This window comes from Ammospiza nelsoni, chromosome 3, assembly GCF_027579445.1.
Source record: "Ammospiza nelsoni isolate bAmmNel1 chromosome 3, bAmmNel1.pri, whole genome shotgun sequence".
Lineage (NCBI taxonomy): Eukaryota > Metazoa > Chordata > Aves > Passeriformes > Passerellidae > Ammospiza > Ammospiza nelsoni.
The window spans coordinates 33,944,480-33,965,845 of NC_080635.1; the positions used below are offsets into that span (position 1 = coordinate 33,944,480).

Genomic DNA, 21,366 nt, shown 5'->3' on the forward strand with positions numbered 1-21,366 from the left:
GAATTCAGGTGTTTATTATGAAATTATCTCAGTTTGCAGTAGCCAGCATTTTAGAGAAGATGCATATACTTCTGCAAGTCATCCAGGAGGCCCCATTCTTTAAGGCATTGCCAGCATAGTGCTGTTTTTATGCTGATTTTTTAAAAGGCATCATGTAGCTTGAAATACACAAGAGCAACACAAATGTAATATCTAATCATTTTCACATTCAGAAATCAATCTTATTTCCCTGGGACAGCTTCAGCAGGAAACAGCAGTGTTAATGTAATTAGGTTTGAAGGTTAATTCTTTGTTTGCATGTGTCACAGGGGATCGCCGCTCTTCATTGTCAGGCTGAGAGAACTGTGGAACACCAGCACTGCTCCACATCCCCTCCGGCACCTGGGGGCGCTTCCTGGGAACTGCTGCTCTTGCCATACGGGAACCTTATCCATACAAGGGGCAGGAGTTGCTCTAGAGCCATAAATTCAAGTGTAACCATAGGCTGGAGACTTTGCTGTGCTTAGGGTGATTCAGACCTCTTTCTTGTCTGTGTCAGCTCTCCCAGCAGGGAGAAGCTGCTCTGGCTCTGGGAGCTGGGTCAATTTGTACTCTGAATGGTGTGGGAGAGCCGTAATTCCTGGTACATTTGTCACACATCTGTTCTTTTGCCATGCATGCCTTGCATTTGCCTCAAAACAATTCCTTGTCAAGTCATTCAGATCTAAGTAATCCAAAGCATTACTTTACAGAAGGACAAAGAAGGAAACTAATAGTTCCCTTTCTTAGGTTTTCTTCTCATCTCACCTCCTCTGATAAAACCAAGGCACAATTGCATAAGGAATCAAAAGAGTTATTACAAAGTAAACCCAGTTGTGAGGAAAATTCATCCCCCTGCCATTTTTGGGGGTATTTGCTGTTAGTTATATAGTAGAAGATCATGCTACTCTTGTGTATTTAACATCTTCTCATTTTGTGTAAAGGCCACACAGGGCTTTTGCTGAACATCTGTCTTTGATCCAGTCTAAGAAGACCCACTGCCATAAATCCTAGCTTCTGAAACTTGCAGGTCCATGAAATAGTAGCTGGCACAAAGCAATGGCATGATTCTCTGACAGGATTCTTAGTGAGAGATGCATAGAATGTACAAAAAGGGATCAAAGAAACACACTGGCATTTTTTTCTTTTATCTCTAAATGTGGCAATTATAGAAGCTGAAAGCTGGGAGTGATGCTGGGAATAATACATACCAAATCCCTTGTTTGCTCACAGAAAAGTCTGTCTTGAAGTGTGGGGTTTATGTCTTCACTTTTTTCATTTATCTCAATAATATGGCTGGTCTTAAAATAGGGACCTGTGGCATGGAATTCAAATGTGATGATAGATGAAAAATACAGACTCTTTTACAAAAATCACCTTTTACAAATGTTTGTGATTTTGCTGTATCATTTTTAATGAGCTAAAAATCATCGTAGAAGCAAAAGCTGTACATGCACTGACAAATAGACATACACACAGCCTGAGATGGCCCCCCTGCACATTGCTGAGGGGAAGGGGCAGAGCTGCTCACAGGTGGCAACATCACCACTCCCCTTCCCTCCTCCAAGGAGTGCCTGCCTACAGAACCTTTCCCCTTGCACTCACCTGGCTGAAGTTAACTTATGCCACACTATAGGCAAAGCTTATGCTTGAAACTCTTTCAAGGGCTTCTTTTAAATGTTCTTTCTTACCCAGGTTCTTCTGTAGCCAAATTGCTGCAGTTCCCATGTTAAAACCTGTTAAAACCTGTAAAAGTATTCCAGATGAACTATTCTATATTTCAGAGTTTCATGAAATTACAGCAAGATATTTCATAATCTCAGCTGTTTAACACACAATTTCTGCATGTGCTTGAGGCATACAGCATAGTTACATCAACTAAGAGCCTGGACTCTTGGTGGTCTGTGAAGCTTCCTGTCTAGTCCTAACAGAGTTAAAATTGTAAATTGAAGCTTCTGCATTGCAGAAGCAAATTCAGTTCTCCTAAGCCAGAGGCTGAGCAACTCTGATACCAGTTCATATGATGGGAAGGGTGGTTCATATGATGGGAAGGGTGGTTCATATGATGGGAAGGATGGTTGCACAGAATCAGGGATGCATCAGCTCACTGCAGAGATCATTAAATACCAACAGGAGTGGATGATGACCGTGGAGAGAGGCATTTCTTCTCAAATCCATGGATGGTGGCATACCTCACTTAATCCTGATATCCTCATGGTCTGTGTTTTGTAACTCCCAAGGCTTTTGCATTGGCAACACACAGCAGTTTTTGAAGACACCAGGCTGGCTGTTGCTAGCTATCCTAAGATTTGTAAGAGGTTTCCAAATAACCACAGCAAACAAAACTGTGAATGATTTGTCAATGCAAAGTTAATAATCTCTCTCTGTCTCTTGCATTTATTGTGCGCTCATCCCAGGGTTATCTGAACTTCCATACCTGTTCCTGGAAATAATAAACCATTTTATTATTGTCTTTATATTTTCTTCTTTTCCTTCTCAAGCAACCTTTCAAAACAAACACAAAAAAAAAATTCTCTTGGAAATGTAGCACCCTTTTGCCACCAAATTCACGAACAGCAGTTTCGTGCTCACTTATGCAAACTTTTGAAGCTCACAAAGGGCATGATGATTCTGCAAAGAATGGAAGTGCTGAAAGTAGCTGAAAAAGTAGCAATCAGTAGCATTCAGTAGCATTCAACTATAGTATTTCAAACAAACTACCTTCAAACACTCCTGGACAGGAAATAAAACACAACCCAAACCATCTTACTTTGAGTGGTCCTACTTAAGTATTGAGCAAACGTTATAATAATGGTAATAACTTGGTGCTTGAGGCAGTTTCAGCTATATTACATACTCTCTATATACTATAGATATGGATGTATTCACCCTCTTTATTGTATATGTATGTGTGTGAGTATTTACATGTAGCACACATACATATATTTTTATATATGCATAGATACTAACTTTTCTACATTTTACTTCTTTCCCACCCATAGCTGAAACTGCTGGTTACTAACATCCACATCCACATCATATTCTATGTATGAAGGATATAATTTATTTGTAAACTCAGGATGTTCTTGTTTTATAGAGTTGCTTGTATTTTATAATTTATTTACACATCATGGTTGGAAATGCTTATCTAAGTGCTATGCATTGAAGTGTATGTTTGCTAAATCCATTTCACTCTGTCCATGGCTATGTTCTTTCTCATTATAACAGTGGTATAAAATAGGGCTAAGGAGGAGAGAAACTGATAGATGTAGAACTTATTCTGGTCCCATCATTGGGCAATTCCAGGAGAGGATGTATCAGTAGTAAATATATATATATATATTTTATCAACTAAATTTTATGGGGAAAAAAGGAGAAAGAACAGCATGACGACAAGTTCAAAATGTGGAAAGTCACAGCCATTTCCAAGTTTGTCAACAAATGCATTGAACCTTTTGCCATTAAAATTGTAAAGTTTATTGTTTGCTGGCTAAAAAATATCCCTTTTGTGGTATTTGAGGTGTGAAACATTGTCAAAAATATGATGTCTGGAAAAAATCAAACTATAGTGGCATTAAATGTTTACTTTTATCTTACCAATATATCTGCCTCCTCCTCCTGACTCTTTCACTTTAGATAAGAGCATTTCATGGCATTTCATACTGGAGAATGCTTTTGACCCACAAGACGATGTGGTATCGTAACAGTGAAAGTGAGCAAGAGAGCAAGATCAAGGCTGAAAATAAAATTACCAAAGGGGTTCTATCAAGCAAGTGTTACTGAGAAGCAAATTCACCAGAAAAGAGTAAGGAATTGCAGGGTTTGATACCAATGACAAAAATACTACAAGCAAGCAGAGCAGCATTAACTTGCCTGCTACTGTCCAGAAACACAAAGAAAACACAATCCCAGACCTGAAATGGTCTGGCTTTTGCATAAGCTGGTTATGCATATACACAGGGATTGCTCTTTTGCATCTGTGAGCAGGGGAAAAATCTGAGACCAAACAAATATAAAAGATGTATTCATAGGTATAATTTCTTATCATCTTTAGCAATTGTGTCACATTTCCCCTGGCCACCATGCAGGTAGGTAACACATGGGAGTGATAAAAAGAGTTTGTGTCCATTACTCAAGACATTTTTCTCTCTCAGAGAGGCAGTGGTGGCAGGCTTAGCAGGCCCCTGAGCTGCTGCAGTGGTGTGCACAATATCTGCTTGCCTTCACTCATGTTTGTGGCATTCCCTGTTGTTAATTAAGACAGCACTTTGCTTGCAGAACAAAATGTGAATGAGCTCTCTGGGAAAATGCCCACCAACACCTGGATAAGCCCTGATAAGGATGCTGAGCTCTTCCCATCAGAAGAAAACCACAGATCTTATTTCCTATGGGAGAGATTTTAAAAAACCCCAAATCAGTCAAAACATCTTTTACATCATCTGCTGGCAGATGATTTTCTCATATTCCTTACTTAGGAGGGACATGTTAGGGTGTCAGGCATTAAATATTTGGTTAACAGTTTGATGAGAATTTAATAAAGTCCTTTTTTCTATCTTATTTTTATACAGCAGACTGGCAGATCTAGCAGTCACAGTTGCAGGGAATGCAATTGTTTATGGTGACCTCTTAAAGGAAAAATATTGAGGTGGATGCAGTGGCAAAGGCTGGCAAAGATGGTGGGGAGGAGACAGTCTCCTCCTTTCCCCTCTTAGAGCAGCAAGCCCTCTGCTACCTTAGCTGCTGCCCCAGGCCAGTGAATTTGCATGCTGTGCCTCTCCACAGTATCTGTAAATGAAGATAAACAGCCATTTATTTTGTCTGTGGGCTGTTCAGAATAGCTCTGATTTGCTCTAAAGAGCTAAAAGGCTTATTGCCTACTTTGGAGGTGATTTATCTTCATTGCTGTTATCATGCAGCCACATCAGTATTGAGGAGCCCTGAGTGGCTTACAGAGACAAAACCAGAAAAATGAGTTAGTGCAAGTCCTAGACTTTGTCTAAGACAGAACTGATGGTGAGGAGCTCTAGATGAGCTGCAAACAGAATCAATTCACTCTTGGTCAAATCTGGAGCCCTACAGACCCCAATGCTTCTGATTTGGGGCAAGACAGCAAGACATTCACGGAGTGGAAAAAGGAGCTCCCGCCTGGCAAAAGTCTGGTGTCCTTATGAGGCCTGCCTGAAACTGTTGATACCTCTTGTAAAGTAATGACCAAGTTTTGTCCTTAAAACTATTAACTTGCCAGGCTGAAAATCAGATTTAGGGTGGAAACCTGACCAACCCCATCTCCTTATGGGGCCCCAAATAAGCTCTCTAGCTATTGGAAAACCAGGTCAGGTTGCTGCTAAAGCATGTTCCTCTCCCACATCCATCTGCAAACCAGGCACCCGGGAGCTCACCCTCATTTTGGCTGACAGTATCTGCCTGGGAGACACTGAAGGGGGATGAAGGCTAGAAAATTCAGTTCCCAGTCTTTGAGATGAACACAAAGTGAATATTTAGTTGCTCTGGAAAAGGCCATCTGTGGATTTTACAGTTTATGATAGTTAGTAGTCTTGACAGTTGCCGATCTGGCAGTTTTGGAGGCTGACATCTGCTATTTAACCACTGAGCAAAGCTTTGCTGGCTGTGACCACACAAATGCTTTACATTGCTCAAAGACCACTTTCATAACCTCCAGGAACAAGAAGGTAGCTTGGAGGTCCTGTCCACTCTCAGGAACTATCCTGGCAAGTGCTGACTTGGGAAAAGCTTCTAGATGGCCAAACCCCAGTCCATCTCAATGGGTGCTTGTTGGGGGAAAAGACCTGCATTCATTTGCATATATATTTATATGTGTCTCTTCTGTGGACCCTTATAGCACAGGTTTGGCACCTATGCTTTCTGTCAGATTGTGAGTTTCATACCAACGAAATGACAGCCAAATATATTCAGCTGTGTGTGTCTGGCACATATCCATATTTCCATTTCTATTTCCTAGGAACCCAAGTGCTGCCAGACACGTCAGGATTATGTGCAGGACTCGAGGCTTGCTGTGGAGAGGAAGTTACACCTCCAGCGATGAGGGACCTTCGTCACTCACTTTAAAAGGAGCAGGGACTGTCCTTGTCCCTTTCTCATCCTTTTTCATCTTCATTCCCTGAATGACAGAACACCAGGGAGGTGGGAGAAAGCCCTGTCATTTTCCTAGATTTCGTTTGTCAAAAGCTGAATTGCTCATTGTAGTTACAAGATAGAAGGAAGAATATAGAATATAGAAGGAAGAGGAGCACAAAGCCACCTTGCTCGCTGGGCTGTGCTCCACAGACTCCTCCACACTGGCACCCTTGGATGCTCTGTGCCACCCAGCCCAGCCCCTTGCAGGCTGCCCCTTGGAGCTGGATTGAAAAGGGCTCCTGGTGGCACTGAGGGAGCAGCAGTGCTCCCTCTCACCCTGCCTTCCAGTGCCCATCCATGCAGAGGGGCTCAGCTCACTCCCTGTGTGTGCTTTAGCTGGATGCCCAGGGACACTACTGTGGAGAGTCATGGCAGCTGCCTGGTTTTATTTAGGAGCAAGCTGCCTGCTGCTAAACCATATTTGAAGGAAACCTCACAGTACCCAGCAAGGGGCACTGAGGGAGCCAAGCAAGACACTGTGAACAGCATTTTCTCCTAATTTCTGAGGACAACGGAAGGCATGGCAATTACTGGAATGATGAGCAAGATAAGAGCTGGCTCCATGCCCTGCTGCTTGTGACTCCTGCAGCCCTGGAAGCTGGTGTAGCTCAGCCTGCCCTGAGTTTCCAGAGGCTCAAAAAAACATTTCTGAAGGTTATATGTAAAGCCATTAAGATGCAGTGAAATCCACAGAAAAGCTTCTGGACAGCCCCTGAGCGAGGGAATTTTGGACTTTGCACCCATTGAGCCCTTCTTTCTGCAGTCAAGGCCAAAACAATGGGAGTACCCTTTCCAGCTTGCTTGACAATCAATTGTGGTGGCATGAAGTGTCCGCAGAGCAGGTCAGTCACAAACACTGTGTGCACACCAAATAAACCCATAGCCTAGCAAGAGGGCTTTGTACCTGCAATCTGTGATGGGGTTGCAGTTCATGTGAGAGCACCAGGGCATTGAAATACTTCCATGGTGAAAAAATTATTCTGGGACTGATATCTCCACCCAGTAAAATCATCTAGACTCCTGTGACTCATTTTATGGAATATTTATTTATTGCTCCTCTGAACAATTCCTTGCTTGCTTTTATGTCATTGCTAATAGCTTGCTTTCCCAAGTTTTCCACATATTTGCAACACACAATGGCTCAAGATGAAAGTTTCCCAGTAGATTACTGTAGTCATCAGTCAAGGCATGGGAGACTTCCAGGAGGTTGCTGTAAAGCTGTATGTAGTTTCCTATTAAGGTGCTTTTAAGGCTGTTCTGAACTGGCAATTTTCACCACTCTACATCACACAGACACCAGGACAGTGTTGCTGCCTGTGCACAGCCCCTTGACACGTCCTAGAGCAATGATAGCTCCTCACTTGTCCCTGCAAAGGCACAGGATGTGCAATGGCACCAGCTGGCCAGAGGCCTGCTCAAAGGCACTGTTTCATTTTGGGATTCATTTTGTTGTCTCACTGGAAGCAAAAACCACTGTGGCTGGGAGAGAAAACCAAACAATCCAATGCCATGTAATATATATGCCCTATAATGTAATAGTTAGGTTGAAGCCAGCTATGAAGATTTAGGATGTTATTTCCCCTCCTCAAACAGGGACTTTGAGTAAAACTGACCCTCCTACTAAGACATTTTGACCTCTTCATAAGCTTACACCATAAAGTGTGGAGGCTGTTATACTGCCTTATCTTGTTGGGATTGTAAACCTTTGAGCTCTAAATTCTATAACCCTAGAAATTCTTCCCTAGGCAGGATGGAATAGAACTTTCTATTTATTTTTTTAATGCACTGTGAGGTAACTTGTAGTTAAACCTGTGTTTCAGGTGGGAAAGCTGTAAACTAAGGAATCCTACACCTGGCCACATCCTGGAAGTTCTTCTTGGCTGCAGGACCATGCTGGCTGGCTGGCCAGGAGCTGGGCCGCTCGCTGTGAGAAAATTCATACAGTGCCATACAGAGGTGTATGGCAGGGCAGAGTGAAGACTGGCACAGAGACACTGGTGCCACCACACCTGGCTTCCTCTGCCTGGGACCATCTGCTGGCCTGAGGCATCTCAGGGTTTCACCATTTTGATCTAGTAAACTGCTCAGGCTTTTTCCTGGGAGTTGCAGATGGCAGTAGCAGAGGGCATTCAAGTCTAATCATAATGAGATTGTCTTTCCCTGGCTGCCTTTTGCAAACCCCCTGCATGGGTATCCCCAGGTGGCAAAGCCCTGCTCCACAAAGGGATGGTGGCAGCTGAGCCCAAAACCCTGGCAGAGCAGGGCCAGAGCAGGCCCAGCTCAGTTGGTATCAGAGAGCAGCAGGCACAAACAGCTGCCATGACCCAAAGCCAACGTAGGTGTTGAAGACTTGTCCCGCTTTACTGTTCTCTGATATTTGCCAAAAGTGAAGCAGAAAGCTAACATTTCCATGCCCCTTCAGAAATGATTATGTTGTGGATGGTATTATCTAGAGAGGTTTATGCTCTCTGTTCCCTCCCTCCTCCCCCTGCAACAGGAGTTGGACACTTGATGGCTTTTTACAAAGGGAAAACCTCCACAGCTTCAAGAGCAAAGGCCCCTGATGAGAGGTTGTATCCGTGACAGAACAGGACACAAAGTGGGCAGGAATGTGCTGGTTTCTCTGCAGTCAGGAGCAGGGAACAGGGAAGCTCCTTGAGGCTCACGAGGTGCGAGGTGGATGGCCTCAAACAGCACCCCAAGCCCCCTTGTCCTGTACAGAGGAATATGCAATAAACTCTGAAGTTGGCTTTGGCACACCTCCAGAGGAATGGTGTTGCTTAAGGCATCACATCAGGCAGGAATAAAATCCCTGCCTTTGCCTCCCTCAGCTCCTCATTTGGCCTGAGCTGGGATACCTGCCCAGCTCAGTGCCGGCCTGACAGGCCTCGGTCAGGAGGAACAACCCTGGGGTTAAAGCCTGTCGGGGCCATGAGCTCGACTTGGGCAAGTCTGTAGGCCTGCAGAGTGCCAAACCTGGGTCCACTCTGCTGCTCTGCAGAGCAACCAAGCACACCAGCCTTTCCCCAGTTCACAGACAGGAAAAACCCTTTGCTCCTACCATCCAATAACCATCATTTCATGTCACGTAGTAGCAGATTTCAGAGGGCTCTTTCACAGCAGAAGAAATGTTGGTCTGTGGAGGAGCTTCTCCACTATCTTGGAAGGACATGTTTTGCCAAGGCTTTGGATTTTAATGGTAAAACAGTTTTGTGGCCTGGGTGTATCAGTCACTTTATATGGATTGCATAAGCTGCTTTGGGGCCGCAGAGAAATGAATTTGGACAATGCCCATCTGAAGGATTTTTATTGATTTTCCCATTTGTCAGCTGTAAATAAGGCAGCATCTTTGCCTGGTTGCTGGCAGGCTGCCCCTTCCCAGACTTAGGATCAGAATTCCTCTGGTCTTCGCAGAAAACACCAAATCAGATTTTTGTTTATTGTTCACAAATTATGTAACAGTCCCCACAGAAAACATTTGGTAATGATAAGTAGTCTTTGTATATCCTCATTACTCTGACCTTTAAAAATACTGTTATTTACTGGTGCATTCAGCCACAGATGTTCAGAAATTAACATTCCCAAGTCATGATAAGAATTTTCCTCAATCATCGTTTATGTTAGCATGATGGGGAACATCACTCTGCAGTAATTGTATTCTGATCACAGTCTTATCCATGGCACAAGCTGGGTACACAATGTTAATGACATTAGTGAGAACAGAACTGCAGACATTACCAGTACCTCACTGAAGACTCTCCACAGAACTCGACATGACTTTCACAAGGAGACTGAAGCACAGCAAGGGGGAATGGGAAAAGCAGAAGCCACCTCCTAGCAGTGATACTCCCAGGCACATGGTGTGGCTCCTGGGGATGGTGCTGTGCAGGGCCAGGAGCTGTACTCAGTGATCCTTGAGGGTCCCTTCCAGCTCAGCTTATTCTGTGCTTCTGGGATCTTTGCTGCTCCAGTTCCCAGACCACCAGCTGTCCCTCAGCTGAATGGCTGCCACTATAGGTATGGAGAGCAATTCCTCCTCACAGCAGTGTGATGCCTGAAATTCCATCCAAAGACTACAACAGCCTTTCCATTCCTCCCTGTGGGCTCCTGCAGTGTGCTGCTGCTGGTGGGAGGGACGGCAGCTCCAGGGCTTCGTAACACATCACCTGGGTGTCCCCAAGGGACAGAACAGGGAGGATCAGGCCAGACCTCTTCTCTACCTGTTTTATCATGGGATTCTCAGCTCCACAAGGAGAGGCAGGAACAGGAAGACAGCACAAGAAATACTTCATTAAAAGGAGCTTCATTAAGAGTAAATAGGCAAGAACTGCTCATAGCAGTGCACAGGGCCTGGGGGAGGGGAAGAGTGGTACTCTGCTAATTTTCTCATCAGACACCCTTCTCTATTACTGTCTCCTGGTTCTTGCTCTGAAAGTCAAGTGGAATTGTCAAGAGGGATCACCTGTGATTTAAAGTGCAGTTTTCCTGCAAGACATATGTAAATTTGCCACCTTCCTACTCAGACCCTCTGGGACTGGGAATCAGAGCTGCTGAATTGGAGGGGCGGAGGAAGAAATCACTGCTCTTTCCTCAGCTTGTCAGCCCCACTAGACCAGCCCTTAACTGAAACAGAGATGGGAGAGAAGGCTCCTTAGCTGGTACCTTAGGGAGCAGGTAATGGGACCAGCAAATGGTGCCTGCTCCACCCCAAGAGATGGAAGGGAATTTAAGGCATAGAAGAGACTGTGTGATTATTCTCTACCTCCTGTCTTGGGAGAAAGGAAATTAGAAGAAATTGTGATCTGTCTTGATTTAGTCATCTTTAGAGTTAAAATGAACTTGGGCAGGATGCTTCAGCTCTGCCCTCCTGCCATAAGCCCCATCAGAATTTGGTTAACAAGGAGCTGGAGCATCTGAGACTGCTGAAAAGCTTGTGTTTATGCATTTCTGTGTGTGCCTGTCTCAGTGGCTATATAGAGATATGTTTAAAAGAAGGTTAATTGGTCTCCTGGGAACTATAAAGAACCTGTTAGGTTCCTCGGTGTGAGCAGTGACTGTATGAAGCCTAATTACTAAGCCTGAGTTATTCTTTCATATGGGGGGAGGGAATCTCTAAGGTTCTTATTAAAACCTACAAAAACTCTAAAAAATGATGGAGTTAGAATTGATTTGTCCATGTTGATCAGAAGTGCAGAGCAAATAAAAACATTGAGTTTTCCCCAGGAAATATTAACAGAGATGACACAGGCCTGGCTTACACATCACTGCTGTGGGGATAAACATAAACCATTGTGCTAAATGGCAAGAATTGCAGACCACAGACTTCAGGTAAGGTGCACTCCTTTTGCTCAGGGCAGGGAAAAATCACACTTTGATGTTCTTGTAGGGTGCCCTTTATAAAAGAGCCATAACAAATCTATTTTCAGGCTAATTAAATTTGTAAAAAAGGAAAGGAGTTTTGTTTGGAAAAATGTACATTGAAAGGAAAGAGAAAATAGTAATCTGAATAAGAATAAAAAAGAAAAGGAAAAGAGGAATTCTAACACGGCTTAGGTCTGAAATAAAGAAAAGCACTTGCTTTGGACTTTTTGACTATTCTTTAGATGTTGTTGAAGCTCTATGGGTGGAAACAAAGCTTTGGAGGAGGTACAGCATAGACAGGAGCAGCTCACTGCTCTGTGCCCATGCTTGGCACTCAGTACTGGAGGAACTCTCACAGAGTAATACCTGTAGCTACAATGACAATGACAGTGATGCCATTCCCACCTGTGCCACCCACAGCCAGCCATGATAGGGCTGTAACACAGACACTGCCATGTTGCTACAGCTCTGACAAACTGGACAATACACCTACACCAAACTGAACATATTCATGTGAGGCAGAGTTATTGAAAGAGGCATAGCCAGTTTCTTCTTTTCTTTTCTCCTTTTCTCCTTTTCTCCTTTTCTCCTTTTCTCCTTTTCTCCTTTTCTCCTTTTCTCCTTTTCTCCTTTTCTCTTCTCCTTTTTTCCCTTTTCCCCTTCCCTTCCCTTCCCTTCCCTTCCCTTCCCTTCCCTTCCCTTCCCTTCCCTTCCCTTCCCTTCCCTTCCCTTCCCTTCCCTTCCCTTCCCTTCCCTTCCCTTCCCTTCCCTTCCCTTCCCTTCCCTTCCCTTCCCTTCCCTTCCCTTCCCTTCCCTTCCCTTCCCTTCCCTTCCCTTCCCTTCTTTTCATTATTTCCCAAGGATCAACAATAAGGAAACTCAAGTATGGATGTCTAACCCTGTCTGATTTGCCCAAGGTCAGACACAATTTGTGGTGCAGCAGAGAAGCCACACCAGAACTCCATGTCCATAATTGTAAGACCTTCCTCCTTCTTCTTGTCTTATGGGAGGTTTAATTCTGTTTCAGATAAAAAATCCTCACAATTGGCACAACCTCTGTGAAAAATGGAACTCTGTTCATTAAGAGCTTTGCAGTGGCCAGGGACTACTTGAAATATACTGTGTGGGGAAATAGCCTCTGTATTTCATAAACATGCTGTGTAAAAAAATAACAAGTCTAAGAAAGGCTCATTTAAAAACATAGCTATCAGGGAAGAGGGTTACAATGAGAAGCATAAAAAAGGCTCAGTTTTTTTTCAGGGGCAGTTTTCTTGGCATAAACCCATGCACGACAGACTTCACACACAGGTTGATAGACTCAAAGAGGTCAAAGCTCTAAAAAACTGGTTTACTGCATTTTCCCTCTTTGCTTTTTTTTACTTTCTACTACCTCTACTATGCACTGGATAATAGTCTGTTTGCCAAGATCTTGGAGAGCTTTTACTTCCAACTTCAGGTCAACACCCTTGAGGGGCATGGATACAGAGAATTATGCCGTTCTTAAAGAGTTTAGGGAGCATTTATTTTTGTTTAAGACAAATGTTCTGTTCAACTGTAATCAGTTATTCTTAGCGAAACTGTATCATTCCCCATGTTTTTTCCCTGTGTTCTGCTACTGCTTTTCTTCCAAACACATAGTGTGATTCTGCTCCCTCTGAGTGCAATCTAACATTGTTTTTCCTGGACTAATTTAAGGGAGAGTGACAAAACACAAGTAACTCAAAATGCATTCCTAAAACTTGAGGTGAACTCAAGTAACCACTGCTTTCCAAAAGAAAAGCCTCCAACCTGTGGGAAGCAAGCAGCAAACCTGCCAGCATTACAGATAATGCTGCAGTCTGCCTCTTTCTGACTTTAGCATCTTTATCTTACCACTAATACCAGCACCTGAAAAATTTGACAGATATTATTCAGGAAAACTGAAACATGATGTCTGTGCAAAGATAACATTACTTGATTTGAAATGAGTGCTTATCTAATGTTGCCTCCTCCCTGGCACCCTTGCCTGCTGCTGCACTTTCGAAGGATGCATTCAGGTAAATCCCTCCACAATCACAGACCAGCATTCTCTGCAGAAAATAGACTGGAGCAGGACCACCAGGAGAAAAAATCTGCCCACAACAACCTCCCCTGCAGCACTGCTGGTGGTGTTAGTGCATGGGAATCTCCAAGGGGAATTGCTCAGTAAATGACTGAAAACAACCACAAAATGTGACTCTTGCCTTGACTAAGCTGAAAGAAGTTTTGCATCAGCAGTAATTAATGTAAAGCATGGGTTATTCCCCCACACTGAGGATCCTGGTGCCCATTCAGTTTCCTGCTTTGAGCATTGGGATGTGGGTGGATTTCCAACAGCTCTGCCCTCCCGGCAGCACAGCTGCTGCTGAGGCACTCCACAGCCAGCAGCACGCTCCTTCTGCGTTCCCCACCAGGCTGTCACTGAACTGTTCCCTTTGCACCTTTTCTCTAAGTGTCTCCTCAGAGAAGACTGGAGAGAAGGCCCCAGCACAGGTAGAGGTTTCAGCTTGCTGTAAAGTAGCTGTTCTCACACGGCAGCAGGCAACTCTGCCTTTCCCCCAGCTCCTACCTTGGATGTTGAGGTGTCCTTGCAGCAGAAGCCCCAGCAAACAGTGCAGCAGTTCATACCTGCAGATGTGTCTGCATGCCTGAGGGCTTCTGGGCTGTCTCCCAGGATTTGCTGCACAAACTAATGCATCCCCTGACCTCAGATTCCCTCCATTTGCAAATCTTAGTACCAGATATGTAAACACGAGATAACACAAGCACGATCTTTACACAAAAATCATGTAAATTCCAATGTGCATGTGCCCATTTAAAACTAGAAAATAGGCTTTGAAGACTGGTTGTCCATCAGTACTTTGTCAGAACTCCCAATAAGGGCAAAGGTCTGACCTTTTCCCCCAGACAATTTCCTTTTTATAATAGCAGGAAGACCCAACCAAGCAGTGAATTTCTGTGGGGATTACTGCACTTCTTGGGTGGCTGATAGGAGCTGGCCTCTGGCAGGAAGCCATGCTATGTACTCCAGAAATGCAGTGCATTTCAGAGGTTATTGCCTGCACATTACTGCCGGGCAAGTGAACGCTCCAAACACTGGAACAAATTCAAATGTCTTGAAAGGAGATATCTTCCTCAGCCCTGGCATTCGTGTGCCATGGCTGTAAATTACACCCAGAGTGTTCATTTTCTTTTTAAATGTGTTCTCATCTTGTAGTAATTAATGGTGTCAGGTTACTGGTGTGAAAAAAGCCTGACTTTACAACAAAGATGGATTAATGAAGTAACAGTCATGGCTGGAGTAGCAGCAATAAATTGTTAGAGGAGTGACACACCTGAAGCAATACTTTCAAAGGCCTTAAATTATTTAAGTTTCAATGTCCCTCATAAATATTAGCTTTTGTTAATATTTGTTTCTGTGTTAAAAATGGAAGTAAACAGCTCTGGCAAGAACAAGTCTCTTGCTGATGAGCATGGGTGAATAGTGTGCCTGCGCTCTCCAAGACATCCTTGTCTTCCCCAGGGATGACAATGTTCATCTGTAGGTCTCTGGGCTTCTCTAACTGGGGATATGACATTCAAACCCCACAGACTCAGAAAGGTCTAGAAGCCATAACACTGAGCTCACAGGTCCAAATATCTGTTTTTAAAACTGTTATGAAATGAGGAACTCTTGAAGATGGCAAAATGGAGAAAAAGCAGAGTAAGCAATTTCCACCTATGATAAAATTTTTTATTTAATCCATTTTAGTTTTCAATATCATAAGGTATGAAATGGAAGAAGAAGACAGACGAAGCCCTGCAGATCTATTGGGAGGGAAGAAAATCCCATATAAAACATTGGGAAACTTATTTGATGTCAAAGAGCACTAGATCAGGCTTTTGGAAACCATACCAAAGGGCAAGGCAAAGCGAAAAAGTATATTTGGTTAATTTATAATGTGTCTGACAAGAGATTCCTAATCACCGGCATAAACTGATATAAAAAATTGACTGCTGATATCAATGAAATTAGATCACTTTGTAACTGATGAACACTCTGTATGCATTTCCCAATACTTACAATCAAATAATTATGTATTGTTAGTTATTGTCAATAAGACTGATGATTGATGACAAAAAAATCCTCTGAAAATTACAGGAATTCTGCCAAACACCAACTCAATTCAGACCATACAGCAAAACTAAGACTGAACCTTTTTGTAAAGCAAATAGGACCTAAAGAAAAGACACTAAAACCATTGAGAAGCTTCACAATTAAATAAAAAACATGATCTTTGTCCTTGAATACTTTGTATTCCAGACTAGAGATTATCTTCACTGTATTCTCATCATGGCCTCACACTCTTCCTTTATCTCCATCAAGGCTTTCATCAGGCTGTGATCTGTCCCATGGGTCACCTTCATAATATTATAGGCCTTTAGGAAAGAACAGAAAGAGACGTATTAGTCATTGTGCAGACCGTGCAAAGGGGCTGGACCCTGGAGCAGGGTGGGATGCAACAATTGGTCCTCAAATGGCTGGCACCAGGGGGCTTGAATGCATGGAATTGCTGAAATAGGAGTGAAGCATCCTAAAGTGCATGGTCCCATCCTAAAGTGATTTGCCCCTGACAAAGAAGGAGGCATTGACACGTTATTCCTAGGTGTTCAAACCCACAAATATGTTGCACAACTGAGTGTATGGAATAGCAGAGAGAGCTCATTTTCCACTGACACATGAAGGCCGTATCAAGATTGGTCAACTACAACAGTCAAGGTTTTGATACATTTTTTAAAAGATGACAGTGAAGTTCATGATGTTAGGAGCCTGAAAGTACTGTAAAACTAGAAATGGATTAATGCTTAACCCATGGAATAAAGTACCTTAACTCTTTCAGGAGTAACTATACATAGCATCAAACAAATGAGGACATTTATAGTTTCACTGTCAAAAGGCATGCAGGGGAATGGGTCTGTGCTGCTTTTGCCAGGGACTCTTTTCTCTGTGTGTTTGTCATCTTCTACTGCTGGGCTAATTTATGCTTGCTGATGTTGCCTGTAGTGTTGCTGATTTCCTGCCACACACATGTCTGCAATGCTCTTTGCCCAGCTCCTGTTTAGATCATAATTTTTCATATGGCATTTCTGCTTCTTCCTTCTATTAAATTCCTCCTGCAAGGAGGGAAGTCCTAGATGGAAGCTGATTCAGCACTTCTGAAGATAGAACAAGGGAGGCAGTAGTGTACTGGCAGGAGAAAAGATCAGAGATTTTTCATCATCCTAAACCAAATAATTGCAAAAAACTAAATGCAGCCTATGTTTCAAAGGGTTCCTTGTCCAGTAGATGACAAAATTCAGCTAAATTGGCTTTGAATCGCAGCATTTCTTCTTGGGGAAGAAATGTTGAGGAGGAGGCCTAATTTAAATTGGATAGACAAAAGTAAATATATATTTTTGTGGAAGGAATGAATGAATGAAACCCTACTTCCAAATTATGAAGACTGGCAGGCATATGAAAATTCCAGCACAGTTTATTTTTGCGTCAAATTTGTTAATTCTTAAAAGAGGGAGGCAGCACGGAATTCTAAAAAGAGTCAAATATATTTTAAGCTACCACAGTGCCCTACCACTAAATGATAAAATTTACACAGCTAAAAAGAAAGCTGGAAAAACATTTTCATTGCTTTTAGAAATGGCAAAGAAATGTGAAACAAAATCAGGAATGTGAAAATTTTTAACATGCAGCTGAACCCAGACTAACTAGAAGGGGAGAAGATCACCCTAGAGCAAAGTGGCTGGGTGAATTGGCCCTGGATCCTGACATATTGGTGCACAGTGCTGGCACGACCTGTCTCAGAAAGCTGATGGATTTATTGTGAATGATGCATGCTAAGAGCTGTGCATCTGGATACATCTGAGTGACAGTCCTGGGGCAGCTGATCTGGATCTTCAGCCCCACTACAGGATAGAGGTCAGGCTCATAGTGATGGACTTGGACCCTGACACCCTGAGATGCACAGTCAGAGATGTCTGTATAGATATACCTCCATTAAAAACCAATAATCCTTAACATCAAACCTAATCTTGAGTTAATGCTACCATTGCTGCCTTTCTCCCACCTCCAACATTTTATTTCCACTTCTTTTCTTTCATAAGTATGGCAGACAAAAGCACTCAGTCTTTATACGTTTGTTTCCTTGGAGGAAATAATTTTTATGCAATGCACCATCTCACACACTGCTATACGAGTCAGAACTAGCTGCATCAAAGTTAGAGCAGCAATGACTTGAGTAATCCCTAAATTCAACTGGTATTAGGCTATGTAGCTGTTTTGGCAAAGGTCAGTGCAAAACTGGGGATAATTTCAGCTCCAGTGCAATGAATTGTTTTACTGGACAGAAGCAGGAACATGTGGGTGGGTTCTCTGTCCACTCCCCTGCTCCCAATTCCACAGCTCACCAGCAGAGCTGAGGCTGAGCAGATTTGTGTGCTCTGTGTGGTCTGTGTCTCTCAGCTAAAAGAGCAAATGTAATTTTGAAAATCTGCAATGGCAACAAAGGCCACGGTGTCATCAGCTACGCCCTGAAGAATATAAACCCCATTAGAGCAGAGGAAGGGCTGCTGCTCCCTGAGTGTAAAGGAGGAGCAGTGCAGGTGTTTGTGCCTGATTTGCCGGGGGATGGGACAGGATCCCCATGGCCATGGCTGTGGGGAACCGTGGGCAGGTGCAGGATGGCACAGCTCTGTCACAGGGAAAGCAGGAAGCAAATGGCCATGTGCCAGAGTGGCAGGAAGTGTAGACTAGTATTTCAGAGGGAATATCTGTGCTTTTCCATCTTTCTTGATTGAAGAGTACAGGTTGTTAAAGCAGGCACAGGAATACTATCAATGGCAGCTGGTAAACAACTCAGTGTTTGAAGCAAACGCCTAGAGAAGGGATTTCTTCAGTGTTCCTGTGAGACCTGGGAAGGATTTTACCCCAGTTCCTGTGCTTTTTGCCTCCACAACAGGGAATTCTATAAGAAGGGAAGTCATACAGTACCTGTTGTAGATGTTCATGAGACAAGACAGCCATACCCATCAGCTCATGGGGTACAAAAGTACTCCCATGTCCATGCCATGACAGGTGCTTCAAATTGTTTTTCAGACTGGGCTCCAGTTCCTGTGTTTTGCTGACAAAAGCTTTCCAGATCTATATCTCAATCTGCCCTCTACTAGATCTTTCATATATATGTATATAAATTTAAAAATAATATGTTGGTTGTAAAATACTACCTTCAGTTTTCATTCCAGTGGAGTATTGCCTATCTGTAAAACTTCTATTTCAAAATCTAGCAAATAACGTTCTGCAGGGCCTAATATAAGTTTAGGGGGTGATTTCTTTCTAATGGCCAACTTAAAGCCCTCAACATTATTTAAGCCTTCTTCAGGGTTGCAGGGCAGAGAGCTAAACCCATAGGGCCCTAAGAGCAAGGTGGTTAGGATAATGATTCATTTTTTTGTGGCACAGAGAGCGGCAGTGAGGGCTGGGCTGCAGAGCCAAGCCCTGATTTTAACAGAGCATGTATCTGCTGCAGAGGCTGTCAATCCCCAGCAGCTCTGAGGCTGTGCCTGATTAAACAGGATTTATATGTGAGGTGAATTCCACTCAGATCCCAATTCCTCTGCACCTTCCATATCCTTCTTCCTAATGCCACAGTGAAATTAGTCTGACGAGGGTTCCAACAGGACGCTGCTATTCAGTGTCAGAGTGTATTAAGAAGAGCAATGAAGCAGAGAAGGTAATCGAGTTTCTGCTCTGAGCATGTGGCATGCTCTGCTGACACATCTAATCACAAAGGGGCAAATTGCGTTCTCATATAACTCTAGGACATTATCTGAGTAATATTAGGAATCACATCCTTTAGTCACAACAAACTGGGAATTATATCTTCCTCTAATTTGTTCCGGTGTAGAAAGCAAGGAAGTGAATCAGTGGCAGAGCTCATCTGAAGAAGTTACACAGAGAAACAGGATGGCAAGAAGTTCTTCCTCCTCTCAGCTGTGCTCCCAGGGAGTGGGAGCTCAGTCTGTCCTTCTCCCACACTTGGGTGAAAATGGGGAGGCTGATAGGGAATGGGCAAAGCCATGACAAGATTCTACACCTCACCTGTAAAGCACTCACTGTGTCCTTGTGGACCACCAATGGAGCCTCCATTACAGGCTCACTGAAGTAGGAGACAGAAGGACAAGCAGCACCTTAATGTCCCTTTGCAGAGAAAGAGGAGGTCCACAGCCTTGAAAAGGTTTCTGTGTAAGGCATTGCTCAGTTTCCAAGGAATCACAGTGTAGCAATCTGGCTTGCAATGGGCAGCTTCTTCACCAAAAACATATAAATCCCCATTGCAATGTCCACCTTCACTGACCAGCAGCATTCATTTGTCTCTAGGGGAATTTGCTCCAGTTTAATCTAATGCAGTATCACATTAGAAATGCAATTAGAACAATGCCTGTTGATATAATTGTGGCAGTGTCAATCCAAACAGAAGCTCCTCTGACTGGAGCCTCATTCCACTGCTAAAAGGGAAAGACTGAATGTTTGGAAATGATAAATATTTTGGGGGAAAGAGCAGAGGGATTACCTGGCACATGACAGATATATGACATACTTCTGAATAATACATAAAATAGAATTGATTACTCTTCTGCCTGCTTTATAATGATCAGAATTGGCTATAATTCAAGTAAAATATATCAAGTGAAGATTTAAGTTATACCAAGACTTAGCAAGAGTGGCATCATATTGAATACTAATTTATTACTTCAACAAATGAAAATTATTCAGCTTGCATCATTAATCACTGAAGAGATATGGGGGTTGAAGAAAAGGTAAGTACTAAATACTAACACCTAGAGAGTCATGAACTGATGTTATCTTTATAGGGGACCTGGGCAGGAGGGGAACAGCACCCCTCCCTCATCTGCAGTGGAGACACCCATCCCCTTCTGTCCCAAGCAGCTGCCACACAGCACTTCATACAGCATGGACACGAACTGAAGGGAATGTAAAGCCAAATTCTTCACTTCTTTCCAACACTGGTGCCAGAGCTGGACCTGCTCCTGCCCAGCAGACACAGGCAAGCAGCTGGGCCAGGTGGGGTTTGGCAGCACCCAGCAAAGGCAACCAGGAGCTGGGTCAGGAGCTGGAGGGGAGCCAAGAGCCAGCACAGGGAGCCACAGAGAGCATGTAGTGTCTTCAGGGCAAGCTGATCACAGGACAATCAATAACATAAGAGAACGAGACCTTTCTGAGGGAAATTGGAGGCAGCACATCTTCCAGGGGGAGCAAAGCACCCCAGCAGTGATTGAGGGCTTGAGATGGGAGGCAAGATTCTACATCCTGAGGACATGTTGCACATGGAAAGGGATTATTTAATATACTTAAGATGATACTAAAAGCAATATAACAGCAGGACAAATAAGAGCCTGAGGTACAAGGAAATGAATATAAAAGTCAGCTCAGGTACAAGAGGGATGGCTTACAGCTGAAATGTAACTAACAAAGCACAGCTGCAAAACCAGATCAAAGATGATGAACAACAAGAAATACAAGGGATCAAGGGACATGCCTGTTGATTTCAGTGTGGCTCACAATTTAAAGACAAAGTTTTCCAGCCTGAAATCACAGAACCTGATAGGGAATAAGGAGGGTAGAAACTGCAGTTCTCCTCCTGCTCCTGTCCTTTCAGTGCTCTCAGAATCACTTTGCTATGGAAATAAGGAACATATGAAGCACTGAGATAATTTATCTCTTCAGAACTAAAAGTGATTTTTCATCCAGGCACCTCTGAG

The 21,366-nt window shown here is 43.4% G+C and overlaps 1 protein-coding gene across 11 annotated transcripts in view; it reads right to left on the bottom strand.

Annotated features, from left to right (window-relative positions):
• Window positions 1-15,285: 15,285 nt before the first annotated feature.
• The window catches only part of SMYD3 (SET and MYND domain containing 3), a 385,946-nt gene continuing 379,865 nt past the window's right edge, over window positions 15,286-21,366 (bottom strand). For 10 of the 11 annotated variants that reach the window (XM_059468066.1, XM_059468065.1, XM_059468071.1 and 7 more), the window contains one exon: window positions 15,286-15,972. In XM_059468066.1, the coding sequence (XP_059324049.1) occupies window positions 15,871-15,972 (102 nt within the window). In that variant the 3' untranslated portion in view covers window positions 15,286-15,870. The remainder of the gene's footprint in view (window positions 15,973-21,366) is intronic. The other variant, XM_059468069.1, reaches the window with a different exon arrangement.